Raw genomic sequence first — 27,892 nt, forward strand, 5'->3', positions numbered from 1 at the left:
ACCCTTTCCACCATACATTAATTCAACGATTAAACCATCCAATGATTAACGTCAATCAAATTAATTGAATCAATTATGCAGTCCTTAGTGCTCCTTAAGGTGATCATGATTCCTCAGAAATAAAAGATCCCGAAAGATGTTTTTAAAACGCAATAAAAAGGATAGGTCGCAATTCTCTCAAAAAGAGATACGATGAACCAAACTCGCCTGCGTCATTCCCTCGGTTCGAGTTACATTTTGCGTTAGCTGGAAGCAGTAATTTTTAAGGAAATACTTCCGCAACAGTGTAATATATAGTTTACGGGAAAAAAAATACACCATTTTCAACTACCTCGACTGAAAACGTACGTCCCAGGAGTCGTTGTCTCGAAGTCATAATTTCCATCCTCGAGTGAAGGTTCTGCGCACGCTTTTAGCTTTATCCTTTTTTTTTCCTTCAGAAGAATTATTTGTTTATATTTTTCAACTTAAAGATAATCATTTTGTGCAGTTAACCTAGCAATGAAAAATATAGGTCACCATGCTCTTTTAAGAGAGAACGAGCAGTTAGGTGCACGCGCTCATTTGCGCGCGCGAACCTAACACTCGAACGGAACGCTATAATTGAAGTATACTTTATATTATATTAACTTATCAAGAACTCAACAATGAAAGGCGAACACTTTCATATGTTCCCTAATTTCCACATACATGGCTGGTCTTAAGCATAATATATTTAACGTTATCTGTTAAAGTAGTGCCTTAATGTCTTAAATTTTTTTACTCTGCGCGGATTGTAATATTTAAAGTTCGGAAAAATGCTTTCATATTTATACTTAGTTGACCAATAATCTGTTTGAAACTTAGAAAAAGCAAAGTACGTCTCAAAGCAAACTCAAACAAACTTTTAGCTATTCAGCAACAAGCCGGAAAGCTTGATTACAACCCGCGCAAAAATTAAAGGCATTATGGTACGCAGTGAAAATGGACGGCTAAGAGATGTTCAAACCTAATCAGCAGCTGTCATTTTCTTTTGACGTTTAGTATAAATTGTCAGATAATTGCGCAGGCTTGACTACGGTTGGGAAGACGATTTTCTTGCTGTGGTCTAAATAGACAAATGTTAACGAAAGTCCTAACGAAAAAGCCCTGAAACATTTTGCGCTATTGCACGCAGTAGTGATCTTCATACTGGTGATCCTCAAAGGACTAAATTACGGTCTAAACAAAGTCAGACTGTATTGACCGGGGGCTGACCAAATGGCTAGTAGCAAAGTCAGACTGTGTACTGACCAAATTGCTAGTTGAAGAGATTGGATGGCTTGAAAGCAGAAAAGTGGGCCCTGCTTTTTGCTAACGGGCAATTGATTTTCCAGACAATGTAGATGTGCTATGCTTTGCAACATTGCAATTGTATGCAACAATTAAATAGGTGGACACACCTTGAGATTAAGCGATAGCATGCAACGTTGCACCATCTTTTAGGGCCTTCAGTTTTTCATCAGAGTTCTCATAGCATGGTATTGTGTTTGTCTGCTTACATGAACAGCACGTAAAATGAATTTCTATGTCACTAAATGAAACAAATTTGTGCTGCAATCTGTGGCTTTTGAACAATGCTTTCCAGAATTACACATTAAGTTTAAATACGTTTTAGCTAAGGAAAAGTGCAAAACAATTCATTTCTTGTGTTTTTTTCATGAAGCATACAGTTACTTTTTCTTACATTTTCTCTTCTTTGCCTCTTGTCGAACTTTGTCATTTAAGCGCTGTTTAGCTTTTAGAACTTCCTCTTCGTCTTCTTTGCCAGAAATGAGACCAAGCGCCACTGACCTGGGATCACTTGCTACTCTTTTCCAGACAATCTCTCTCTTCACAGTGTTATTGGCCACCATGTCTTCCGTTAAACTAAGGAGAAAACAAGTCTGCTCGTCTGTAAACTTTCGCCAAACGCGAGAGGATTCACTTGAATTGGAAACGGCCAATGATTCAGCAGTATTTGCGTCACAGCTTTCAAGCTCAGCTCAGTGATCAGTACAAAAAAATACTACAGCAACAAAAAATAAGAACGATAACAATACTTTTATTGAGAAGCTCTCGTCATATAGACAATCATTTTAACTTAAACTGATCAAGTACCTCTTTCATGGATGTGAAAATAAGAACTAAGATACTATCTGAATCTCATTAAACCCTTTCCACCATACATTAATTCAACGATTAAACCATCCAATGATTAACGTCAATCAAATTAAAACTGCCGATAGAAAATCCATCTACTTCTGTTAATCAATTATACAGTCCTTAGTGCTCCTTAAGGTGATCATGATTCCTCAGAAATAAAAGATCCCGAAAGATGTTTTTAAAACGCAATAAAAAGGATAGGTCACAATTCTCTCAAAAAGAGATACGATGAACCAAACTCGCCTGCGTCATTCCCTCGGTTCGAGTTACATTTTGCGTTAGCTGGAAGTAATAATTTTTAAGGAAATACTTCCGCAACAGTGTAATATATAGTTTACGGGGAAAAAAATACACCATTTTCAATTACCTCGACTGAAAACGTACGTTCCAGGAGTCGTTGTCTCGAGGTCATAATTTCCATCCTCCCTAATTTGGATACATCATTGTCATATCGAGTAGTGATCATATCACAGTTCATGTCTCCCAGTACAAAATATTCTACATTTTCACTATCCAATTTTCCAATTAGGGATTCAAAAGGTGAAAAATGCCAATAGGAGAGTCAGGTGGTCTGTACCACGTAACAATCACAAAAGGTTTTGAATTTGGCTTATGGATTTCCAAGCAAAGATTTTCTAATGCATCCATATGAAGGTCATTTCGTACAGTAAAGTTGATTGAGGTTTTTACATAGAAGCATACCCCTCCGCCGGATTTTGTAAGTCTATCGCGGCGAATTATTTCGTATCCCGAAATATGAACTTCATGATCTCGAATACTCTCGTTCAGTTTCGTTTCATTTATGGAAACAATATCGATATCATTGTCTGCTAATAGGATTCTTAGGTCGTCTATATGTGTTGTTAATTGATTAATATTGAGTGATTACTTCCTGATTTTAGGTTCTGAGACCTAGTAAGATGGAGGAAAAAATCTTAAGTAGTGAATTATGAATGGAAATGATTTTTGAAAATGAAATTAACAGATTTTCTCGCTCCGCAAATTAGTACTGGCCTATATTGTAAGAAGAATCAAAAAACCTTTTTTGCACTGAAAAATTTAAACTGTGACCAGCAGTTGATATAAAAGTGCATTGGACCGGCGCACCGGATGATTCCAGAGCGGATTTAGGTGAGTGTAATCTTCTCCTATTTGTGTACTATAAAGTTAAATGTTCAGGGCCTTTTCGTTAGGACTTTCGTCAACATTTGTCTATTTAGACCACAGCAAGAAAATCGTCTTCCCAACCGTAGTCAGGCCTGCGTAATTATCTGACAATTTATACTAAACGTCAAAAGAAAATGACAGCTGCTGATTAGGTTTGAGCATCTCTTAGCCGTCCATTTTCACTGCGTTTTGCCCGTTGAAGTAAACTTATTTCTTGCATTGTACTTTCATGCAATTCCTGGACCTCTGAGCTGGTTTAAAGTCAAATTTTGTTTCATCATATCAAAAAACGCAAGTACATTGCCTTGAGAATTAGCATCCATTCATCTGTACACAGTATCGCTGCGGATAGTTTTATGAAAAGCTATTTTTTTTTCATTGAGTGTTGTTAATCAATACTCAAAACGCCAAGTGAAGGCAGCAAAGCAAGAATTGCATGTTCGTACACTGCATACTTATGCGTACTTCTAAATTGAAGTAAATGAAAACGAAATAACAAAAACACAAGAAACTCTTTTGACAATTAACTTAAGCCCCGGCCAAACGATCGCAACATGTCAACGCAACATATCGAAACATTGTTGGGCGCAACATGTTGCGTGTGTTTGGCCACCGTGTTGCAACATGTTGGGTGTTGCTGGCTCAAGTTTGAAACTGGTCAAATTTGAGCCAACAACACCCAACATGTCGCAACATATCGCAACACGGGGGTCAAACGCACGCAACATGTTGCGCCAAGCAATGTTGCGATATGTTGTGTTGGCATATTGGCCGGGGCTTTAAAAGGCGTATGGGCTAAATACGTCATAATGTTGGATTTACGACGTTAAAATTATTATTTCGAAAAGCTATTATGACTCATAGATGCTTTAATTAAGTACCATAATGCCTTTAATTTTTGCGCGGGTTGTAATCAAGCTTTCCGGCTTGTTGCTGAATAGCTAAAAGTTTGTTTGAGTTTGCTTTGAGACGTACTTTGCTTTTTCTAAGTTTCAAACAGATTATTGGTCAACTAAGTATAAATATGAAAGCATTTTTCCGAACTTTAAATATTACAATCCGCGCAGAGTAAAAAAATTTAAGACATTAAGGCACTACTTTAACAGATAACGTTAAATATATTATGCTTAAGACCAGCCATGTATATGGAAATTAGGGAACATATGAAAGTGTTCGCCTTTCATTGTTGAGTTCTTGATAAGTTAATTAATATAATATAAAGTATACTTCATTCGAGGATGGACTCGAGCAGCTCATCTCTGAACCAACGAGGATAACACCCACCTCTTCAACTCTAATTGATTTAATCTATACCAACTGCTCAGATAATATCGTTTGTTCGGGAGTTTGTCACATCGGGATAAGTGATCATAGCATGGTGTATGTATATAGAAAACTTGCCCAGAACGGAATGTCTAATGGACATAATTCTATTACATATAGGAATTTCCGAATTTTCGTTATCACATCCTATCTCAATGTTGGGATAATGTATATGAGTCTTCCAACCCAAACGTGATGTGGCAGCAATGGAAATGTACATTTCTAGCTATTGCTGACAAACATGCCCCACTGAAAACGATGCGTGTTCGTTTAAGGAGTTCGCCATGGATTACCTCTGAATTGAAAGACTCTATGCATAATAGAGACATATTAAAAATCAAAGCTAGCAAGACAAATGATCCTAACGATTGGGCATTATTTAAGAAACAAAGAAATATAACCAATAAGCAAATACGCTCAGCTAAGCTAGTTTATTACCAAAATAGTTTTAATAAACACACCAGCGACTCCCGAAAGACCTGGCAGACTATAAACGAGCTAACCTCTCGAAAATCTGGGAAAACGTCAGTGGCGTCACTTAAAGTGAACGGATTAACGATAAATAATCCGTTGGAGCTATCAAACGAATTCAATAACCACTTTGCTAATATTGGTCCAAAACTTGCCAGTGAGATAAATTGCGATAGTGGTGGCTATCAAAGATATCTTACCGCTACAGATAAACGGTTCAAGCTCCAACCCACCAATCCAAATAAAGTATTTTCACTTTTAAATAAACTAGACAAGTCAAAGGCAACGGGCCTTGACAAAGTATCTGCTAGGTTGGTCAGGGAATGTGCTGATCTTATTTGTGTACCGATATGTGATATTTTCAATCAATCTATTAACCAAGGGACGTTCCCAGATGACTGGAAATATGCAAGGGTTTCCCCTCTTTATAAACAGGGTGACCGCGGTGATGTAAAAAATTACCGCCCAATATCGGTGATTCCAATAGTGGCGAAGGCGTTTGAAAGGATAGTTTATGAACAGTTATATGCCTATTTGAAAGAGCACGATATTCTATGTCAAAACCAGTCAGGTTTTCGTGCTAATCATTCAACTGTAACAGCTTTGTTGGAAGCGACAGATTCTTGGGCATATGATATTGATAACGGGAAAATCAATGGAGTGATTTTTCTGGATTTGAAGAAAGCTTTTGACACTGTTGATCATCAGATTCTTCTATCGAAACTAAACTATTATGGTATACATGGCAAATCTTTCAAATGGTTTCAATCATATCTAGAAAACCGCACACAAAAATGCTCTGTGAACGGGTCGCTTTCCGATAGCTACTCACTGACATGCGGCGTCCCTCAAGGGACCATCTTCGGTCCATTATTGTTCTTATTATATATTAACGATCTTCCAAATTGCTTATCAAATTGTAAACCCAGAATGTACGCTGACGACACGCACCTTACATATGCGGGCAGTAATCTTGAGAATGTTCAGTTTTGTCTAAATGAAGACCTAGCAAACGTTTTCAGCTGGCTACAAGCAAACAAACTTACATTGAACATGACCAAAACCGAATTCACGCTAATGGGGTCGAGGCAGAGACTGAATACTCTCACAGCTTCACCAACAATTACAATGAACAATACTCAAGTGAGCCAGGTTACAGCTACGAAATCGCTTGGTGTAATAATAGACGATAAACTCGATTGGCATAGCCACATCGAAAAATTGACCAAAAAGATCGCCTCTGGTATCGGGGCCCTAAAGCGAATTAGGCACCTGATCCCAGCATCAACCTTATATCTCGTTTATCAAGCCTTAGTAAAACCTGCTACCGTATCAATTACGCATGTTTGATTGCAAATACCTACACTCCATATTTTCTACGGTAGCAAATACCCAATTTTTGTAGCAAATACCCACCCTCCGTATTTGCGACTGTAGCAAATACGCAATGTTGGTAGCAGATACCTACCATAGGTATTTGCTACCGTAGCAAATACCTACTAATGTAGCAAATACCTACCAGGTAAGTAACTGCTACCGTAGCAAATACGCAGTTAACGTAGCAAATACCCACGCCTTTTTAACTCTCTCTCTCTCTCTCTCACTCTCTCTCTCTCTCTCTCTCTCTCTCTCTCTCTCTCTCTCTCTCTCTCTCTCTCTCTTTCTCTCTCTCTCTCTCTCACACTCTCTCTCTCTCTCTCTCTCTCTCTCTCTCTCTCTCTCTCTCTCTCTCTTCTTTATTCTCTTGTCCTTACTTTCTCTTTGCTTTCCATAAATGAGTGTTTTGGTGAGATAAACTAGTGTGACAGTCTCGCGAACTGCCACAACACTCCTGGTAATCCGCCCAGGTTTCGGGTCTTTGCAATTTCCCACTATTAGTTATCGGCCCAATTTTGAACACTTTTGAATTATTTACCTATTCTTTTCTATTCTTGTCTAGTCGTATCTGGGCAACTGGGTTTTATACTAGTCTAATCCATTATGTTTTTATACTTTTCTATTCTAGGCCTTTAACTATTCTATGCTCCATTTTGTTTTTTATTCTATTCTTTTACATTCTCATCTAATCTCATCTCAATAATATTTTTTCTCCTTTCTTCGCTTCTGTTCAAATCTCTTCTATTATACTCTCTTTCCTTTTCTTTTCTATTCTATATTCTTTTCCTTCTTTGATTTTTACTTCGTCTATTTTATCCAAAGAGCGTTATGGGATATAGCATTTTCTTGAAGTGTAAAAGATATTTTCCTTTCTATTGACATGTTAACAATATTTTTACATGTTGTCTTTTTCTATATTTCTGTCCGTGTTTTCGGTCGCTTACTATTAGTTTCATTGATTACACACAAAATTTTAAAATCTACTGTGTTTTTCACATGGTATTAAAGTCTTCGCTCAAGGAGTTTTCATGTTCTGGAAACCTTTCGGCATATTGAATATCTAATATAACAATTACCGCGTATCACCAAATATAACAGAGACCACGCATCTGCTAGGTTTATCTTAGAGTTGTTTTCCTTAAAACAGTTTTATTGTGGCAGATCTCGGCATGCATTTTTTTTTTTGAAAACATATCTCGCTTTACCATTTATTTGAAAGGTTAAAAAATCTCGCACAAGGCTGAAATACTCTTTAAGCCACTTAAGCCTTTTTTACCGGTTTTTTTTTTTTTTAATGAGAAATGTAAATTTATGATCATTAAATGATGAAAAAACCAGGAAAGATTTATTACTCGACGTTTCGGGGTCATCGTGACTCCATTATCAAGAGACTAGTTTAAAAACATGCAAATAAGGAAAGGTACAAGAATAGCATAAATTAGAATGAACGGCTTAAACAAACACCTTGGCGCGGATGGAATCCGTTTGCACGTTCAGTGTTGGCTTACGCATGCGAATATACAACATTTCATTAACAAGGCAATCAAATTTCAAAAATCAAATCGTCAGCTAATCATGTTAAACAACAACTGAACAGTCTAAGCTCGAAGTTAAGCGTGACTGTCCAACCAGTGTTCGTTAGCCCTAAGCTCGATCAACAGCTTAAGCAACACGAAATTAAGCCCCCTATTGTTAACCAACAATGTATCGTTTATGAATTTAAATGTAACCTGTGTGATGCAGGGTATGTGGGCTATACTCGTGGTCACTTACACGATCGCGTAGAAGGGCACAAAAGGAAATCATCTTCTATCTACAAACACTACCACCTCCAGCACAATAGTGAAATGCCTGAACGCTTGATCGAGCAATTCAACGTCATCGCGAAATGTAACGGCAAATTTGATTGCCTTGTTAATGAAATGTTGTATATTCGCATGCGTAAGCCAACACTGAACGTGCAAACGGATTCCATCCGCGCCAAGGTGTTTGTTTAAGCCGTTCATTCTAATTTATGCTATTCTTGTACCTTTCCTTATTTGCATGTTTTTAAACTAGTCTCTTGATAATGGAGTCACGATGACCCCGAAACGTCGAGTAATAAATCTTTCCTGGTTTTTTCTATGCCTTTGCTTTAGCAAATCCCTGCTGATCAAGTCATTAAATGATGATCATTTAAATGATAATCAAATACCCATTTAGCTTTCTGATGCATTTGTCGACTGAGTTGCCCATAGGGAAATAATTCGAAAGATGGGTAGAAAATGAATCTTACAAGAGCGTTCGAATACGAATTTCATGATACTTGGCTCGCGTGATACTTGTGTCGAGTTTTTTTTCTTCTCTGGGAGCTCACCTCAGCGGATGGACTATAATCAGCAAAATCAAAAAAAATGCAAAGTTGTCATGCAATATGATAACATTACGTGACGTAACACTTTCTAGGGGAGTACAAGATCGTACACTCTTTTTAATTGCAGTTACCGCTGAATATTGATTCCTTTGCAGTTTTTTTTTTCTCTTTTGTTACGTGGTGTCTTTTTGTATACTGTTGGCGCTGTCAGTTTCGTGCCATCCACCGCAGTCTTATTGTCAAAAGAAATTGCTGTTATTTCTCACGGTGTGAATGAAACGAAAGTGTGTTCATCAATTTTCCTGTCATTTTTAATCCTAGTATGTCGTAAAAAATCCGCTTTTTTGGGGACGAATTTCCCTTCTATATGAACACTTGAAGTCGGGTCCAGATTACTTGAGCTTTCTTAGGAAATTAGTTTGAAAATCTCATTTTCTAAAGCAATAACACCTTGTTTAAAATGGTGATGAGAGTTATAAGTAATGCGTCCCCTTAAAATATTGTTAAACCACTTAAACCTTTTGATATTTCCCTTCCTAATGGAAGCAAAAAATTATGCACAGTTAGCGTCTTCACATTGCAAATACGCCAGCTTCCAATCAAACATAACCTTAATGTTCCGATAGTTCGTTGTTCCCTGGCAGATCAATCAGACTACGTAGTGTCACCAGTATTTTCTTTACAAAAGTTAAAATAAGCTTGTCACCTCTTCAAATACGGACGGTTTAAAAGTGTTTAAATTCGTTTTCGGCGGTTTCCGTTAAATTTCCAAGAAGTTTAAGGACAAAATTCAAGCACAGTTTAAATCCAGAATGTCTGATCCCAGGAGTTCAAAGGAAGACAATTTCTTCATCTCTCAAGCCATCCTAAGCATCGTGTTCGCCACGTCAGCTCTCCTCTCAAATGTCTTCTTAATGATTACCGTATGTCGAAATACAAACTTGAATCAGAGGATTTGGCAAACGCAAGCGACTTACTTCGTGGTAAACCTGAGCATCTGCGATCTTCTGGCCGGTCTTGTTCCCGGATACGGAGGCCTCTTCTACAATATCTCTATTTTGAGAGGCCAGACGCGAGAAAGCCTCGTTGGTCTCCAAAGTTTAATAGTTGCTGCTGCTGTCATGACAAATATCGTCTCATCTTGTACCATAGTTTTAATGTCTTATGATCGTTGGTTAGCAGTTTCGTCTCCTCTGCATTACAAAGCTCGGGTGACCAAAGCGAAAATAAAAGCAGCTCTAGCTTCTACCTGGATTTATTCCTTGATATTTTCTAGTCTTCCATTTTTGGGAGTGGCATTATCTCTGTTCTCTCTCCTTTACTGCCACCTTCACGTCTCGGTTCCCCTAATAATCTTGCCGGTGTTATATTGGAAAACACAACGAGCTCTTCGCCATCACAACAATCAAGTGCAAGATGTAGCAGATGATAATGGAAGGCGGCAAATGGACGAGGCCCACAGGAATAGAGAGCGTAAAATGGTGTCGGCATTTCTCTTGATTCTTGTTTTCTTTTACCTATCTTTCGGCCCACAGTTTATCGCTCAAAAAGTTCTCGTTTTTTACCCAGATGCCATAAATCAAGAAAGTTTTAGTTTTTTCTTGTACGCGTCTAACAAGTTTCTTTTGGTAAATTGTTGTTTAAACCCCTTCATCTACGCTTGGAGAATACCGACCTACAGGAGAGCTTTCAGGGAGATTTTTAGTGACTGTGTTCGGCTTCCGAGAAACAGTGTCTCACAGTAATGCAAAACTACATCAACAATTGGAAGGACCATGCATGCAACAGTGATGGTCGAAGAGTTACCTTTTCAAGGAAGACGTGTATAGTTCAGCAGTAGATATCGATTTACCAGAGGAATTACCCGAAAGAAACATAAATTGGAAGCACTCGGGAAAAGTAAGTAAATCACGAACCGACGGCGACTGAATTATAAACTCAGTTTTCGAGTTCTTCCGGGCGGTCTCAGTGCGTTTTCTGTCTGGTAAACCGATAGAAGGTGCGGTGTATTGTTTTCAGCAGTAACATAATTCTGGACTTACGGATAGAAGAAACGATAGGACCGAATCTCGAATCCCAGTAACTCTAGCTACGTACATTTTGAGTTTTTCAAAGTAATTCAAGAAAATTTATTTGCAAAAGTGAACAAAGGGGTACCCAAGTTCATCTCTGATGCGTGGCCGAATGACTGTCACTTTCGTACGGATATTCCCCTTGTTTTAAACTGAGGGCCAAACAAGAAAAGCACTCAGTAGAATCTCTGATTACGACCTTTGTTCGGAAACTTTTTGGCGAAGGAACCGTTCATGGCCTGGATGCGAGGTGTAATTCATAATCAAGCAGGACTGATTTATGGCATCAGAAAACTGATCTAAAGGTGATAACTTTAAATTAACAATCATTGCAATAAACATGTGTATACCCATGGGTCGACAACACTATTGTTATAGAAAAAACAAATTTATGTAGATTGAAGAGTTGGCCATTGGCAGTAACAAATGATTTTAAATACATGGAACTTTCAGCATAACATATGACCTCGAAAGGTTGACTATTTGGAGCACAAACTTGTTTTGAATTTATGTTAAATCAAGGTGATTGTGATTTATATGAAATACGTGAAGATTTTCCCAAATTGTTGTATATTGTAAGCGTTGTCTGTCTTGTCCTATTCCTTAATTGCTGAGAAACATTGTGCCAAGTGAAGTCAAACGAATAAAGGTCGTTATTCATAATGTCATTGAAATGTTGCATTATCACCACGGTTCCTGATTTTGTATCATGACTACCGTTCCTGATTAAGTGAGCTTTTGGAAAAAGAGCCCTTTGCCTTGGGCCGCAATATGCCGAGGATTTTCAAAAACTTGGAAGATAAGTCAAGTACAGTGGTAAAATAAAAAAAATTATAACATATCATTGTCCTTTGTTGCCAGACTAATCTCTCCTCACCAGGGCCAACTGAAACATAAAGTGCCAACGTTTTAGCAAACACTCACACCCTCTACGATCCTCAGAGAAACCTACAATTAGTTTATTACTTTTGATTCACTTCTCAATAAGAAATTAATACATGATTACAGATTTATACCAAGGAACACTGTATACAGGACAATTAAAGTGTACTGTAAAATAATTCCTAGAGAGAGATTATCTGCTCTGCCGAGAGGGCAGTAAATATTAAAAAGAACAGATGCAGGAGTTCGGTGATATCGAACGTCTCATTTTAACACTTCAAAGTGTCATGGCATATTACAATTGGAAACTATTTTACAAAAAGCCAGAGAAAGGAACACGACTCAACACGCGAAATTGCTGAAAATTTGTTATTCCACCTACGTGTGGTCTCTGCAAGAGGCGAAAGATTTCGTAGTTCCTAATTATAGAGATTAAAGTTCTTTTTCTCTATTAAGATTAATTGCAGCTACAAAAGGAAATGGTAAGACTATGAGAATCAAGGTAGCTTTCATGATTACGTATTATTTCTAGTCCTTCCTTGATACCGTAGTAATCGTCGTTTTCAAGGAGTCAATTCTCCAGTTACAAGTAGTTCCTAATCATTTGTTATTGTCTCTGACAATGCTGGCAATTAGTGGTTACTTGGAAGAAATTATAGGATAAATGGAAATTAGAAAGTTCCCCAAAATGAGAGATTTCTATGATTTTGATATATTCAATCTCTTTTACTTCTGAAGAATTATGGAAACCAAACATCAGGATTTGCATCCTCTAAGTTATAAAAAAGCCGTCTTTAGGTGTGCACAGAGTGCTGGTTCATTCATCAGAATCAAATAGAAGAACACGCAATTTGATACAATTTCTTTACAAAGTAAAACTCCTATAAGGTGTTGGAGATCGCTCATTTCCTAGCTGTAGTGGGCACTATTTTGTCTACAGCAATAGTAGTTTCGAAAATCATTTTGCCTTTTATCGTCTTTTGGAATACTAAAAGAAATCAAAGACTGCAATTTTCTTGGTCGTGTTTCCATGGTAATTAAAAAAGCACGTCGTCAACCGCGGTGACCACGAAGGCAGCACTGAGCCTTAAGACATACATAACACTTTCATTCGGTTTATCGGCCTAACGCCTCACGAGCAATGTTGCGATGGCGCGCGATATGAATATTTTTGTGTTTTCTTAACATCTCAGGTGTGTTATGTCGCCAGTAAACTGGTAGGAAGATGGAACTTGCTCAGTTTCGTTAGGGGTTTGCAGGGTAAACTGGAGGCAACAACCACCGGTTGGAAAATGGTTCATTAGTATGACATAGTATAATTTGCGGACTATTATGCAATGCATAAGAAATTGCGATAAATGCATGAACGCTACGCATAGATTTAAACTCCTTTATTAAAATCTATTTTGATTCATTTGGTCTCCTTAAACATCTTGTCGTAGTTTATAACAGAACAGTCAAATATGTACGTCGGATGGGCAGCATAGCGAGTAGCTTTTTGTTTTTTGTTCACACATGTCATGATGTCATGTATTCTTGGGTATTGGCTATCGATGCATAATTCATCAAATATCCTTGCTTAGACGAATATGCCCCGGTTAAAAGTACATGTGAGGAGACTACCCGTTCAAGCGCAAATGAATTCACGAAGGTCCAAAGATTAAGCTTTTAGGCGACACTTTGATTGAGACTTTGCGAAAGTAGGAGCAATAGAAAGTCTTATTTGAAATATGTAATCTGGGACAAGATTAAGGACTTAAGATTATCTTTAAGCTGTATTCAAACCACACTTGCAGCTGGTCTTTTTGCACGGATATTCATCTTCTTTTAGAGGACCAAACCAGAACCTATGATTATGACTCCCATTTTATCATAGACACTTTGGGTCGGTGAAAAAAGGAATCTTCTTGTTTTATCCTAAAGTAATTTCTCTTTCAATCAAACCGCACTGATTTGCGATTTTCTGACAATCATAGTAAAGAATTAAACCTGAACTTAACAATTTCATATGGCCTCGAAATTGTAATTTCCGTTGCACGAAATTGTTTTCCATTCAATTTTGACTGCAAAAGCGCTGTCACAATTAAAATTCTTTTTGCACGTATTTTAATTTACTTCAAAATTGTCCTTATTTGTGGTATACTGCTGGTCTCGTTTGTCAGATTTTATGTTTTGTTTTCAGCAAAAGTCATTAAATAATTTTTAAGTGAGTCTTAAGTTTAAAAGCTCATGAATCTTTTTGGCTATGAAGTAAGCGGAAGGAGTCTTCTCATTAAGAGCTATAGTCAGTGCACATCCTTGATGATGCTTGATAATGGTTTGGATGATGGATTGGTCGAATACAGCGATAAAACTTAAAAGCCGAACATTAAGTTAGGATAAAGCATTCTGAACTGTGTTAAGAAAAAAAAAAAAGAGGCGCCGTGGATTCTTTGTTATTATAACTCTCTTTATAAAGCCACCTCATTCAAAAAAGTTAAGCTTATCACCTTTAAATCTGCCCGTTTAGTCGCATTTCTTGAGATAGGTAGTAAAAAAACCAAGCGAAAATAACTCCTAAAATGTTAGACCACTGTAACGAAGCGCACGGAGGCCAGAATTTCTTTCACCTTCAAGCCTCCTCGGGTATCATTTGAGCCACACCCGCTGTTCTCTCGAATGCGTTCTCGCTGATAACCATCTATCAAGCTCCTAAAGAGAGAAAAAAATTAGGCAAATACCTGCAACTTTCTTAATGGTGAACCTTCGCATTTGCGACTTACTGACCGGACTTGTACCGGAGTACGGATTCGTTTTTTACGGTATCTGTATTGTAAGAGGCCACATGCAGGGAAACCTTGTTGGATTACCAATTTTAGGGTTTTCCGCTGCGATCGTGACCAACGTTGTTTCATCTGGCGCCATAGCTGTGATGTCTTTAACCGTTTGTTCGCAGTTTAATCTCCTCTCAAATACAAAGTGCGGCTAACCAAAACGAAGAGACGTGTTAAATTAGGGATTTCGCGGATTTGGATTTATTCTCTGATATTTTCGAGTCTTTTTGTGAGAGGAGTTACAATCACTCTGTTCTTGTTCTTGTATCGCCATCTTCATGTAACGATTCCTATTATCGTCTTGCCTATGGTATACTGGAAAACATTCCGTGCCCTTAGCTTGCACATAATTATCAGGTGCAAGATGTAGCTGATGATGAGGGAAGACAGCAAATGGAACAAGGAACGCAAAATGATATTCTCTTTCTCGTCATTCTCGTTTTGTTCTATGGATCTTAGCCCAAAAATTCAGTTTTTTAATTTGAACACTTTTTTGTAAAATGCATGAAGCTTATCATCGAGGTCTAGTGTGCTTGGTGTAAAGTTGCATTTTGTTAGAAAAGCAAGACCACCATGTTTGTGTAAGAGCTGGTTAGGAATAATTTTCCAGGAGGCTTGTGTGTCATCTTGAATTCTGTTGACCCAAGCTATTTTGAGTGCTTTTTCCATGATATTGAAATCGCACATTTTCAAACCGCCATCTTTCTTTTCTCCAATTATGGTGTTTCTTTTTATTTTAGGGGGTTTTCCTGCCCAAATAAAGTTGAAAGTTAGTTTATTTATTTCTTGGATATAGTGATCTGGAACAGGGAGCACGGAGGCTGAGTAAATTAACTTAGATATCCCAAGTGTTTTAAATATGTTTATCTTTCCATAAAGAGTTAGATTTCTCCATTGCCAAGTGATTAGCGTTTTCTCAAGATTACGTATTTTTTCACCGAAGTTCAGTCTATTAGCACTTTCTTGGTTATGAGAAAAATAGACACCAAGGGCATTGACAGGTTCTTTTGGCCATTTAAAACCAAAGGGTTCATCTGTTCTGTCTTTCCATTCGCCTAACCACATTGCTTCGGTTTTAGTTGTGTTTATTTCTAGGCCAGAAAGTTCTTTAAACTCATTTAGAACCTTCAATAGACTCACGACGAAATCGAGGTCAAGAACAAATACTGTTGTGTCGTCGGCATATTGACTTATTTTTTAAGCTCATGCTTGTTGACTTGGATACCTTTAATAGTAGGATCATTTTTTATGGCTTTAGAGAGGAGTTCTATGCCGAGAACGAAGAGAACGCCAGACAAAGGGCAACCTTGCCTGACTCCCCGCTGGAGGGAGAAAAAAGTTGAGGCATGACCGTTATTCAGAACACAGCTAGTAACATTATTATAAAAAATTTTTATCCAATTTTGGATGTCGTGGCCGAAGTTGAAGAGCTGCAATGTTTCTAAGAGATAGTTCCATTCAATGGAATCAAACGCTTTTTTGAAGTCCAAGAAAATGGCAATACCTTTTTGATTTGTTTTATCTGTGTAATGTATTAGGTCATAAATTAGCCTTATATTTTCACCAATGTAGTGGCCTTTAACATAACCGGTTTGATCAGGGCTTATTAAAGTTGGCAAGACATTTTCGATTCGCTTGGCTATAACCTTAGTGAGAATCTTGTAGTCGACGTTGAGAAGTGAGATGGGCCTTAGATTTTCCAGAATAGTTTTATCCTTAGATTTTTTTGGGATAAGCGAGATTATTCCTCGTCTTTGACTTATAGAAAGCATGCCATGTTGAAAAGCAAAGTTGTAGCTCGCTACCAGATCATGGCAGATGTCGGGCCAAAAGAATCGGTAAAATTCAGCAGGCAGACCATCACTGCCCGGGGATTTGTTATTGTCAAAGTCTTTGAGTGCATTTTGGCATTCTTCTACCTTTACCAATCCTTCACAAGAATTCTTTTCTTCTTCACTTAGTGCGGTTACGTTTTCTGGAATAAAAAAAGGCGAGTTTTTAAAATTTTCGGGATTGATATTGGTGGAGCGGTATAACGACTCATAGAACTTTTTTTCTTCTTCTAAGATATCGAATTGATCTTCTATATAACAATTATCCCCAACTTTGAGTTTTGAGACTGTTTTAATATCATGATGTCGTTTTTCTAAGCTGTAGAAGTACTTAGTGTTGCGTTCTCCTTCTTCATGCCATCTTACTTTGCTTCTCAGGATTGCACCTTGAGTTTTTATCAACATGATTTTTTTAAGATGTGATCTGGCACGTTGAAGTTCTAGTAAGATGTTTCTGTCGTGCGGGTTATTTTCCGCTCTGGATTGGAGGTCGTTTACTTTTTTGTGCAGTAATTTTTCTTCATCTCGATATTTTTTTGCTTTTCGTTTGGAGTATTTGATCGTGAAGCCTCTTATCTCCATTTTTATGAGGTCCCATTTTAAACTTAAATCATGAGTCTCATTGTATTTCTCTTTAAAAATTGGAATGTTTATCTTAAGTGCTTTTACGTATGCTTCATCTTTAAGTAAAGCTGTATTAAATTTCCAGAATCCCGGTCCTCTTTTTTGGTTTAGGAGATTAGACTGTAGAACAAGTGAGACAGTGGAGTGGTCAGATTCGGGTGTGTGGATTATGTCACACTTCTTTGCTAATTGAATTAACTCCTGCGACACTAAGAACAAATCTAAGCGGCATTGAATTTTAAACGATTTAGTTCTCCACGTAAAACACTGTTTATCATTGTTCAGGATTCGCCATATATCACTAAGGTTATACAAATCACAAAGCGTGTTAATTTCTTGGATGACAGCTGCCTTTTTAGACACAGGATTTCCGCTTCTTTTATCATTTGGAGTGAGTGCGCAATTGAAATCTCCACCAATTACAATTGTATCTTGCGCGAATTCCTCGAGTTGTTGGTATAGTCTTTTGATAAAAGAAACTTGCTGAGCGACATCGTTAGGCGCGTAAATGTTGACGAGAACAATAGCTTTCTCTTCAAGTGACAATTTTAAAATAATGAACCTTCCTTGTTTGTCTGGAATGAATTTTTCAACTTTGAAATTCACAGAGGGATTAATTAGTGTGATGATACCTTTACTGCGGTTTGTGCCGTGGCTAAAGAAAGCTTTGCCACCCCATTCGTTTTCCCAGATGGGTTCAAGATTTTTGGAGCAGTATGATTCTTGCAAAAATATGATATGATGATTTTGTTTGTTTGTTTGTTTCGGATCTTTCTGCTTACACCGAGCAAAATTGTCTTAGTAAATTGTTATCTAAACCCATTCATATACGCGTGGAGAATTCCAATTTACAGAAGAGCACCAACGGCGGTTTTCAGTGGCTGTGTTCGCCTGCCAAGAAACAGTTTCCATAGTAATGCAAAAGCTCGCCGTTAACCGCAGTGACCACACAGGCAACATTAACAGTTTAAGATCTGATGGATCACTTACATAACTAAAAGAGAGCACTTTCCATCGGTTTACTGACGCAGTCCCTTTCGCGAGATATTTAAAGAACACGAAAAAGATATTTTACTCAGGAACCGATTTCCTTAAGATCTCAAGCTTATTGGTTTGCTAGGAGAAGTAAAAAATCCCGTCTGATGCTATTTCAAGAAGCCGTGGGTTTACCGCTGTTGACAAACGACAAGCTCTTGCGTAATATTTCAGATGTTTTTTAACCACTTTTGAAGTTTGTAAGTTTATCCAAATGTTTCAAAATATTTGTCTATTCAGAAATGGTTTGATGCTACTCTGGTTGGCAGATTTAATGAATGTAACCGAAGAAGTTACAATTCATAGACCCAACGTTTCGACACTCCTGTCCAGTGCCTTCATCAGGGGTGATCTAAACGCATACCATGTCTGATTGTCCACCTGGTTGCCGTGTGAACTTTAATATATGTCTATTCTTTAAGCGACATTTATCGTGAATTTGTCGCTTGGATAAATGCGCAACGCAAGATTAGGGCGAGATATAATCTCACGACACGTGGGATTATGGAAAGACTATAGCTAATAAGAAAATGGACAGGAAATATCAGAATATGGACTGGGAATGTTTTCGCTTTAGAAGCGAACGGAAATATGTTTCCTAGGACGTCCACGCTGTAGATCGTCGATCAATTAAAATTATTAAGTTACATTCCTTATTTTTCTCCGCCATTTTCATCGATAAAATTTTTCAAAACTCAGGTCTAATTATTCGGTTGGCTCGAGCAAGAATATGATGCATGTAACAGCGCCAGGGGTCAGTAGAGTTCAAAATTTTTTTTTTTTTTAAGTTGGTAAGTTTCTAAAGAAACTGTGGTGCTGCGTCGGTGAGAGAGTGTAACAGGGTAATTTAGTGTTATCAACTGAGTTGATAACGTAAATTGGCCACCGTAAAGAGTTGAAAAGCTGACGTTTCGAGCATTATATCTTCGTTAGAGCGATTGGAGGAATTGTGGTTTGTGTGTGGGTTTATATACAGAAAATTGAGCTAGGTCATCGGCGGGAATATGGTGATGAGAAAACAAGAATAAATTAGTTGAATGAAAAGCGCTCCTTGATACCGTGGGGATTTAGAGTGCCGATTTAAAAGATAAATTTTTGTTATAGAGTTTTGCGGCTTTCCGAACTGCCTAGATGTAAGGAAAGGCCACAAACTGCCATATGCTCCTTGGAATGATTGGGAAGATTAAAGTGTCTAGCGACTGGTTTGGATGCGTCCCGTCATTTCTTTCTACGTCGCGAAGGTGTTCTCGGAATCGGTCACCTAGTCGTCTTCCTGTTTCACCAAAGTATAACGCCTGGTAAAACTCGACTTACGGTATGCCTGTGGCTTGACACCTCATTAACACAGACAAAACGTTGAATGGAGGGGAACTATACTATCACATGTGGTATCGAAAAGATACCTTTTGGAGCACGGAATTGTCTTAGAATTAATTCTGAATCAAAAAAGACTGAGAATGAAAATAGCAACACACACTGAGAGGAAATACGGAGGAAAAGGGCGAAATGGCCACGTGCAATTACCTGTTTATTCCTTTATCCAGTATCAACAGAGAATACACGCACTTACTTGTTTCAGCTACAGTTGTCTAATTTCCTTCTCTTCCATACGTGAGTCTCTTTCAAATTCGTTCAGAAATATGAAAGCAACGCTCTGTACACTTTTGATCTGAATGCTCAATGAATTGCCCATAATTTGGTTTAGGGAGTGCTAGGATTTGTTTAGAAGAAATAAGTTCGAAGCAAGAACCCGAGAAAACACCAAATGTTTACGTAGCGTTTAGGTACCCGCTGCTTGCTGCTCTTTTTGGTGACAAAGCAAAATTCGGAGTTTGCCAGGAGTACTCAAATTATCTTTCATTGCATATTCTGACGCCTTACTTTGTTCTAGGGAGAGCTTGTCCATTGATGAGACAGGCAGTGGATTTAACCTTTTTAAGCATATTGCGAGAATTAGTAATCGAGGAAGGGTCGCGTGTGTTATTCACATTTAGGAATGTCCTTGTATTTGGTGGCTGCAATATAACAGTGTAGGTTTCATTAGTAGATGTAATTGTTGTCAAAAGGAGAAAATAGAGTGACGTTTGTTTTGACCACTACGTCTGACATATGTTCATCTTTTTTTTCCCTTTTTTTATATGGTGGTAGGGATTAATCATGTTTCATAATTTTATCGGAAATAAATCTTAACTAGCTACTTCATTTTCAACGCTTTAGCCTTAAAATTTTCCGTTAGTAAAAATCTTTTCTCTTGATTCTATAATAAATTGAGACAGGTCTGTTTTCCTCGATGTTTTTTCTGTTTTTATTTTTGTTTTGTTTTGCTTTTTTCTGTGGACAGTGAGTATCTTGATTCAGGATGTTTCCATCCACAGTTTTTTTGGCAGTCTCTCTCCTCTCAGCAGTGTACAACTGAATTTGTATTAAGCGCTCACCCCGTATTTAACGGTTGGTTGCTAAGTCCCAGATTTGTTTCTTCTAAATTACTATTACCTTTGACGAAGCTTCAACGACCTGTTTGCATTGTAATTAACCTTTTTTGAACGGTCACTCAAGGCTGAGACATTCTTGAATAAAGAATAATCTTTCAAGTACTTTTTAATCCATGTTTCTCTTCCAAAATCAGGGTAAGTAGTATTTTTGAGCGAAATTATGTGCATATTTTTGTCAATTATGGCATAAAGTGGCGTTGTGTATCGTTTTTTGTTAGGTCTTAAAAGACCCTTAATCTAAGGAACCTGTATTAGCGGTACGTTTGCTCTGCCATTTCCTGTGGGTGGCCGCGTAATGCAGATTTGACTGTGTATGAAAACCTTACACGGTAACAATCACCTTACGAAATTCTGAATGATAACCTGCAATTACAAACAAGGCTCCTTTGTCATTTTATCCTCTCGGGGGAGGGGTTGGGGTAGCTATTATTTTCTTTACCTCTTAATATTCTTAATGTGGGCTCAAGATCCCACAACTTTCCATCCTTGAATGCTATGGAAATGCCAAAAATCTGATTAAGCGTTTTTACTCTTTTCAGCTGTAAACTCAGCTAGTTATTGTCCTTTAAAAATAGCTTTAAATGTTTCCTGTCGATGCTCGATATGTCCCCAATTATTCTGTTAAAATTGAATACTTTACCACAGCTTTCTAATTTGGCTAAGACTCATGACATAATCATCACTGCTTTTAGCATTTGAAACTTCTCTCCACCACGAATGACTAATTGATAATGGCATGATTTATACATGTATGATATTTTTCAATAACAAGAAAATTGGGAATTTTGCTTGTAAAGGAATTAAAACTAGGTCACAACGCATGTGGAAGTGGCATAAAAAGGGACGGCCAGCCCAAAAATCACATCTTTCCTTTGCATAAATAAGCTTTCGGGTAAATCCAATTGAACTGAACAAAAACAATAGACAACTCTTTGGTGTCTGGCACTTAAGTAAAGCTGCCGTCCAAACATTTTGCATCGACCACCTTGCATCATAGAGCGGTCAAAATTAACAGTAAGTCCTTTTATGTCGATTAAAAAAAAATTACTAAAATTTGTCTTTCTTTCACTAATGCTTATGCGCCCAGCGCATGCCAACTCAACGGAAAAATATTATATTGCGTTCAAAATAATTAAGCTGGAAACAAAAAGCTCGTTCATCGCTTAATTATTTCTTCTGCTTCCAAAGAAATAAAGAAGTCACAATTTTTCAATGATCTCAAGAAGAAAAAAATCATAACATTAAAATGGCATCTTATGTTGCAATGAAGTTAGAATTTAAAACGAGAGTTAAATTTGTCAGTGTTGATTGAGTAGATTACCGAGGTTGCTTACCTATGATTCCTTCTTTATGTTATGCGCGCATTCTATTGTTGGCGCGGTTTTCCGTTGAAAGAAAGGCACCGCGATATTTTTTCTACCTTTCGAGTTTAAACTTTTATGGACACTTTTCCGTCGGGGAGTGCCTTTTACATTGTTAGACTGGTGGCGGATTTTTAACAGGAAGCGCCTTAATTAATTTTTCTCCTATAGCAAAATGGCCGTAGAAGTTTTTCTCTATCTGATGCAGTCACCAACAACATAGTCTTAGCGAGTTGCTTCGCCGGTTTGTAAGTAAATTAATATTGGTCTTACACGATTTACGCCCATACATGATTTTTATAGATACGTTATGTACTAAATAGTCAAATATAAAAAAAAGAAATCTCCCTTTAACATAGGCAACAACTGAACGTGCCTGAACAAAGAAGCCTAACTAGCATATGTATTAGGCTATTGTTGATTCAAATTCATCAGAAAACAATCAACTGCTCCCGATAAAAGGGCTAATATGTTTGTCAAATACCTCATTCGCTTCCAGTTCAGCGCACAGTGTGGACGACCAGGAAACCAGGATTATGGAATTCACTTTGCCAGTACATGACGATCGTCACATTAAGAGGCCGTTGAACTCCTTTATGGTATGGGCCAAGGAACGAAGACGAGAGATGAACAGAGATAACCCAAAAATGCGCAACGCCGAGATTAGCAAAATCCTTGGAGAGGAGTGGAGGCAGTTGTCGGACGAAGTGAAGAAGCCTTTCGTTGAAGAAGCCATACGCCTCAGGCGCCAGCACAAGATCGACCATCCAAACTACAGGTACAGGCCACGACGAAAGAACCGCCTGGAAGCCAACGGAGAAATTGTTCAACGTGAAGGATACCGCCAACCGTTGGCTCTCTATCCGAGCGCTGGTGCCACTTCGTCTGGATTTCTGACCCATTCCCTACATCAAGACTATAAATCAGCAATGTTTCCACCCCAGTTTGCCCATCACGACAAGCCAAGCTTCCCAAGCGAACACGCTTCAAAGCCCGGTAACAATTCAGCGGGTTATATAGCGCCATTTCCAGTACGGCCATCCGATGTCCCATCTTGGAATGGGTATTTGTCACCGGCAACATCACCTTATTACTTTGATCCACCCCGATTCACCATGTCTTATGAAAGTCCCGTGCGAGCAATCCATCCAGGAAGGATATCACCTGTTAAAGATAAGCTGCCAAGCCCGAACAACCCGGGCATGACAGGAAATCATTCCACTACCTGGCCGTACTTTGCCCTCAAGGCAGAACTGCAATACGTCTAAAGACAGTTTTTTTTCTTTTTGTAATCACGTGGTTTATGTGTTTTCTTAGTTACTTTAATGCTATTACCAAACAAAAAAAATTGTAGTACGTGGTTTTTTATGTTTATTTAGTTTTCACTTTAAAGCCTCATTGTGTGATTTTAAAATTATTTGACTTTGCAGTGTACCATAAATGCTAATCAAACATTGGCAAATGTTGATCCATGTTTGTTTTGATAATAAAGCCTGAAATGAGTTCAGCTTAAGAAAGTTGTGTATCTTTTATTTGCGGTTCGCTTGAGACAACCTTCAAATGGCAGTTACAATTTTATCCTTCATTGAAGCGTAGACTATACAAAATTATTTACCTCTTTTGAATGGCATTCACCACTAAACGAGATGTTATTTTCCTCGGGCTCTATTATTCAGGAACATTTCATTAATTGTACTTCCTCAAATGTTTATTATATCTCGTAGATTGCAATTAGTTACCCCCTCACAAATAGCACATCATACGGGGAAGGTATCACATAATTTTAATTTTTACTTGAACATTCATGATGTGCGAAAACCGACACCAGGCGTGTGAACCTTTATGTCAAAATCCTATTGAGTAAATTTTTAGTGTCAAAATCTTTGTCCAACACAATATAGCACGTGGGATTATTGTTAATTGGTTTTAGCCTGCCGCACGTCTGCTAAGAAGAAAGGTTTCCTATTTTTATCGGTCCAATTGAGTTCCTTTTCAATAGGAAAAAGCCGGCTTTCAAATTTATATTTCTGAAGCTTAGTCCTCCTGGAAAATTTACGAGATAATCTTTTCCAAAAAATATTACTCTATATCCGGTCATAAAACGCTTCGATAGTTTTGGGTGTGTATTTTACACCTTAAATTCGCTAATATGACCACTGATTGACAAAAATCAATGGTTTAGAAATTCACTTAAAGCTTGAAAGTAACAAAAAACTGCGCGTTATGGAGAGTGTGCCAATACAAGCTCAAAATGTTTGGACAATCAAAGAGGCACACAAAAAAGACTTATACAAAAGTTGTATATCGTTTATGCTTATTGACGAAGATTAGCATTAATCTTCTGCACGGAAGCCAAATGGGGCGAAAATAAGTCCTGAATCAGTTCGTTTTTTCGGTGCAGTGATTCTCAAACGTCTGATATGATCCAATTTTAAGGCAACTATTTCTCTGAAAGAGGGATATCATAAAATTTACGTCGCTACTGCGGTAGTTCCATTTACGCATGCCGCCATTTTGATGGACCAAACTAAGGTTTTTTGTTTTGGTCTTTTGTCATTGAATGGAATCCCAGGCTCTCTCAATTCAATAACGGAAAAAAAACACACCGAAGATAAAATAAAGCACGTAAGATAAGAAAATTAATGGAATTGCCTCGAAAATTTGTCTGGAATGATAAAAATTTCAGACGCTTGACAGAAAAAAGGAAACGAAATTATTAAGAGTAACTTTGAGTCAGCAGGGGAAAATATGATTTTTCTAGTCATTGTCTCCGTTTTCAGCCAGTTTAGTTTTTGTCTCACATCTAAAATTGTTGTTTTTATTATTCTTGAGGCCACCTGGTGAACAAATTTTTCTTTCTGATAAACGAATACTTTAGTGGAGAGCTGATGTTTGGTCTAAAGTTCCGGAGGCGGCGTTTCAAATATTATGCCAGAAGCATTGCAGCTTGTCTAGTTCTATAGACGCTAAATGAAGTGTGCAAAATTCGCTTTCAAGTCGCTTTTACTAATAATCGGCAATAAAAAGAGAGAAATGTTGCGTGAAATAGACTCTTTAAAACAAATTTAAGCTATAAAAGAGCTTGTTTCAGATCTTTCGTGCAAGAGTTTGTTCAATTTTTACAGGCAACAAATTGTTGATCTTTTGTATGTTTTCACTGTTCTGTTTCCTTTTTTCCACAACGCGTCTACATGTGCTTACATAAAATGCGTTTTCAGTGTCTTTTGTTTTCCCTAAGGGTGACCAGATCAATTCCAGGCATTGAATACAGATTCAGGGTTCCCAGCATGTTGTGAAAAGAAGTCACCAAAACGTGGAAATTCCATGAAAAACAGGACAGGTAATTATTTGTGAAAAGGTCTGTCTCACTAATGTTTCGTTCCTGAAAATCACGACAAAAAAAAAATGAAGGGTGGAACTTTCGCTTACACGTCAGCGTGCTTTGAAGGAACGTCAAACGCCAAAATGGCAAAATCTCATGGCCAATATTTACAATTTTGTTTCGTGCAGTAGGACCGCTAGGAGCATGAAAAGATAAAAGCGTATGCATGTGGCTTCTCTGAAAGAAATTGTTTAGAAGCTTTATTTTTACAAAAGATTTTCCTTCTTTTTTTAAATGGAGGCAAGAAAAAGTAAATTTACCGGTGAACTAATTCAAAAGGCCTCGTGTTCGCCTTTACTACTTTTAAAGAACAAAAGTAGATTTGTCGGCCTATCTAAAAAATTACTTGCCTTTCATCGTTACTAGTTCATTAATTTAAGGAACGTTTCAGCACAGGATCAGAGAAAAAATTCGTGTTTAGTCAGTTGCATCATCTTTATCAGAAAACTACAGAAGTGAAAAAAATCAAGACACCAAATCAGATAAAAATCATTTACTATTTCCCCCCTCCCTGCCTCTTTGTGATACTGAATGCTACTCATGAAAAGCAGGCGCACAATTCTTGTTTTTTCCGTTGCAAAAAGATCAGGGAAGGGTGCAAGTCTTTTTAGTCAATCATTTCTGGGATTTCGTCGAAAGTAGACCAGTTAGGAGGAAGCTTTATATACTTCAAGAAAATAAAAATCACAGTCTCGTTTCTAACAGCAACGAAATTTTAATCGTAGATATTGTACTCTGAGCACAACAAAATGAAATTTGTTCAATTTAAGCGCTAATATACATTGCAGCTATGGATCTACCTGCGATTTGCTTATCTGGCCTAGCAACGACATTGATTTGAAAAGAGAGAAAATGTTGTGAATCAAAACTTGTTCAGCACGAACAAAAAAGTTTCGCTCAGCATGACTACCACAGCGGGATACATTATCTCGCCGCATCGTAGACACCAGCGTCTTCTCTCCACGTTTTTGGGTTCGCGCGCATTTTCCCCCTCACCCTGCTTGGAGTACTCATGGCAGTTTGCCATTTGATGGCAAAACCTACATCATTTCTGGGATATTTTCATTTCACTTAGAGTACGTAACAGAGGGAGTGATAAATTTACCTCATTAAGTCCTAAAGTCTCGCAGATCATGACCAAAAAATAAAATTCAGCATCTTATCAAGCAGAATGCAACATCTCTGAGGAAAATTTTGCGCAGAATACATGGGAACGCCATATGGCTGGGAATTAGATTCATATTTTGTGTATCATTGTTCTTATTTGTTATGTTGATCATTAGTATCAGTACATTTCTGTTTGGCAATGTAAATTGAAACTTTATGCTATGTAATTTATCCATCTATCTATCTATATATATATATATATATATATACATATATAACTCTCTGTCTTAGAATCTATATACGTATATTTTTTAAATAAATAAATATACATACATATATATATGTATATATATATATACACATCTATATGATGAATCGACTGTAATTGAGTTATAAATAGGCTTGTGTGGGGAGGAAAAAATGGTTCATGATCTAGTCGTAAAATCTGTACAAATTTAAATGAATTTAAATCAAATTCTCCAAGAAATATGTAAGTTGATTTGTTTATTTTTTTCCTATGCTGTGCAAATTTAACGCGATTGAATGATTAGAATAAGTTAAAATCAGTGATTAAAAATAGTATTACAAAATCCAATTTTAAATTTGCAGAAAAGAAGCTTTTACTTAAAAATTCAACGTGCAAATATTGTCGTACAACTAATAACAATTTGTCGGCATTTATTGATGTTACAAAAAGACAACTAAATTTATGGAGGTTAATACCTGTCAATAGAAAGCAATTTTGCATGAAAACCAATTTCTTGGAGTAGTTTTAAGATAGACAATTTTTTTATGAATGTTTCAGTACTCTACTACTAAGTTTATAAAGATGCTTATATTGGAAAGGTAGAACTGGTTTTACTTCGACATTTCTGTTTATCATACATAGTTTTTTCCCCTTTTCTTTTCCTATATGCATGAATCAAGTCAGCAAATGTAAATAACAAATTTGAGTATTTCATAAAAAAGCGGTTTAGCTGAAATTTAAAGAAAAAAGGAAAATGATAATCTTAAAAAGAGAAACAAAGAACGAAATCATAATTAATCAGTTTTCTTAAACTCACAGCTTGCTTGGCCTTTTTTATGAGCTTTTGAGTTATCACATAATAATTTTTATGAAAGAAAAATTTTGAAAGTATATTTAGCAAATTTACAGTTAGTTCCCAATGAAACTACGCTTAAATCGCTTTTACGATAGTCATGCAAATGAGTTCTTGAACGCATCTCTGAAGAAAATGAGCTCCGTGGAATCAGCACAAGTACACTTCTATTTAATCCTCTTCGGCTACAGTCTGCCGAACTATTAAAAACGCCGCTTATAGAAAAAATAATAAATTTTTAGCATGACGAATTCGACAAAAAGGAAATGAAATCCTCAATTTTTACTTGTAATAGCTACAAACACACATTCTACCCCTCTTCAAAACACAAGATGTTG

At 37.2% G+C, this 27,892-nt stretch overlaps 2 protein-coding genes and 1 pseudogene across 2 annotated transcripts; all 3 read left to right on the plus strand.

Annotated features, from left to right (window-relative positions):
* Positions 1–8,655: 8,655 nt before the first annotated feature.
* On the plus strand, positions 8,656–11,589 carry LOC149035610 (melanocyte-stimulating hormone receptor-like). The gene has a single exon (XM_089191785.1). It carries the CDS (start codon positions 9,667–9,669, stop codon positions 10,597–10,599), a length of 933 nt encoding a protein of 310 aa, XP_089047911.1. The 5' UTR covers positions 8,656–9,666; the 3' UTR covers positions 10,600–11,589.
* Positions 11,590–14,369: 2,780 nt separating this feature from the next.
* On the plus strand, positions 14,370–15,226 carry LOC149035611 (uncharacterized; annotated as a pseudogene).
* A 5,185-nt stretch (positions 15,227–20,411) lies between these two features.
* On the plus strand, positions 20,412–23,474 carry LOC113685243 (transcription factor SOX-15). The gene has a single exon (XM_089191787.1). It carries the CDS (start codon positions 22,502–22,504, stop codon positions 23,231–23,233), a length of 732 nt encoding a protein of 243 aa, XP_089047913.1. The 5' UTR covers positions 20,412–22,501; the 3' UTR covers positions 23,234–23,474.
* Positions 23,475–27,892: the final 4,418 nt, after the last annotated feature.

Source organism: Pocillopora damicornis, chromosome 13 (genome assembly GCF_964200805.1).
Source record: "Pocillopora damicornis chromosome 13, jaPocDami1.2, whole genome shotgun sequence".
NCBI lineage: Eukaryota > Metazoa > Cnidaria > Anthozoa > Scleractinia > Pocilloporidae > Pocillopora > Pocillopora damicornis.

Coding starts and splice junctions, on each gene's coding strand:
- LOC113685243 (XM_089191787.1), top strand. CDS start 22,502: ATGGAATTCACTTTGCCAGTACATGACGATCGTCACATTAAGAGGCCG.
- LOC149035610 (XM_089191785.1), top strand. CDS start 9,667: ATGTCTGATCCCAGGAGTTCAAAGGAAGACAATTTCTTCATCTCTCAA.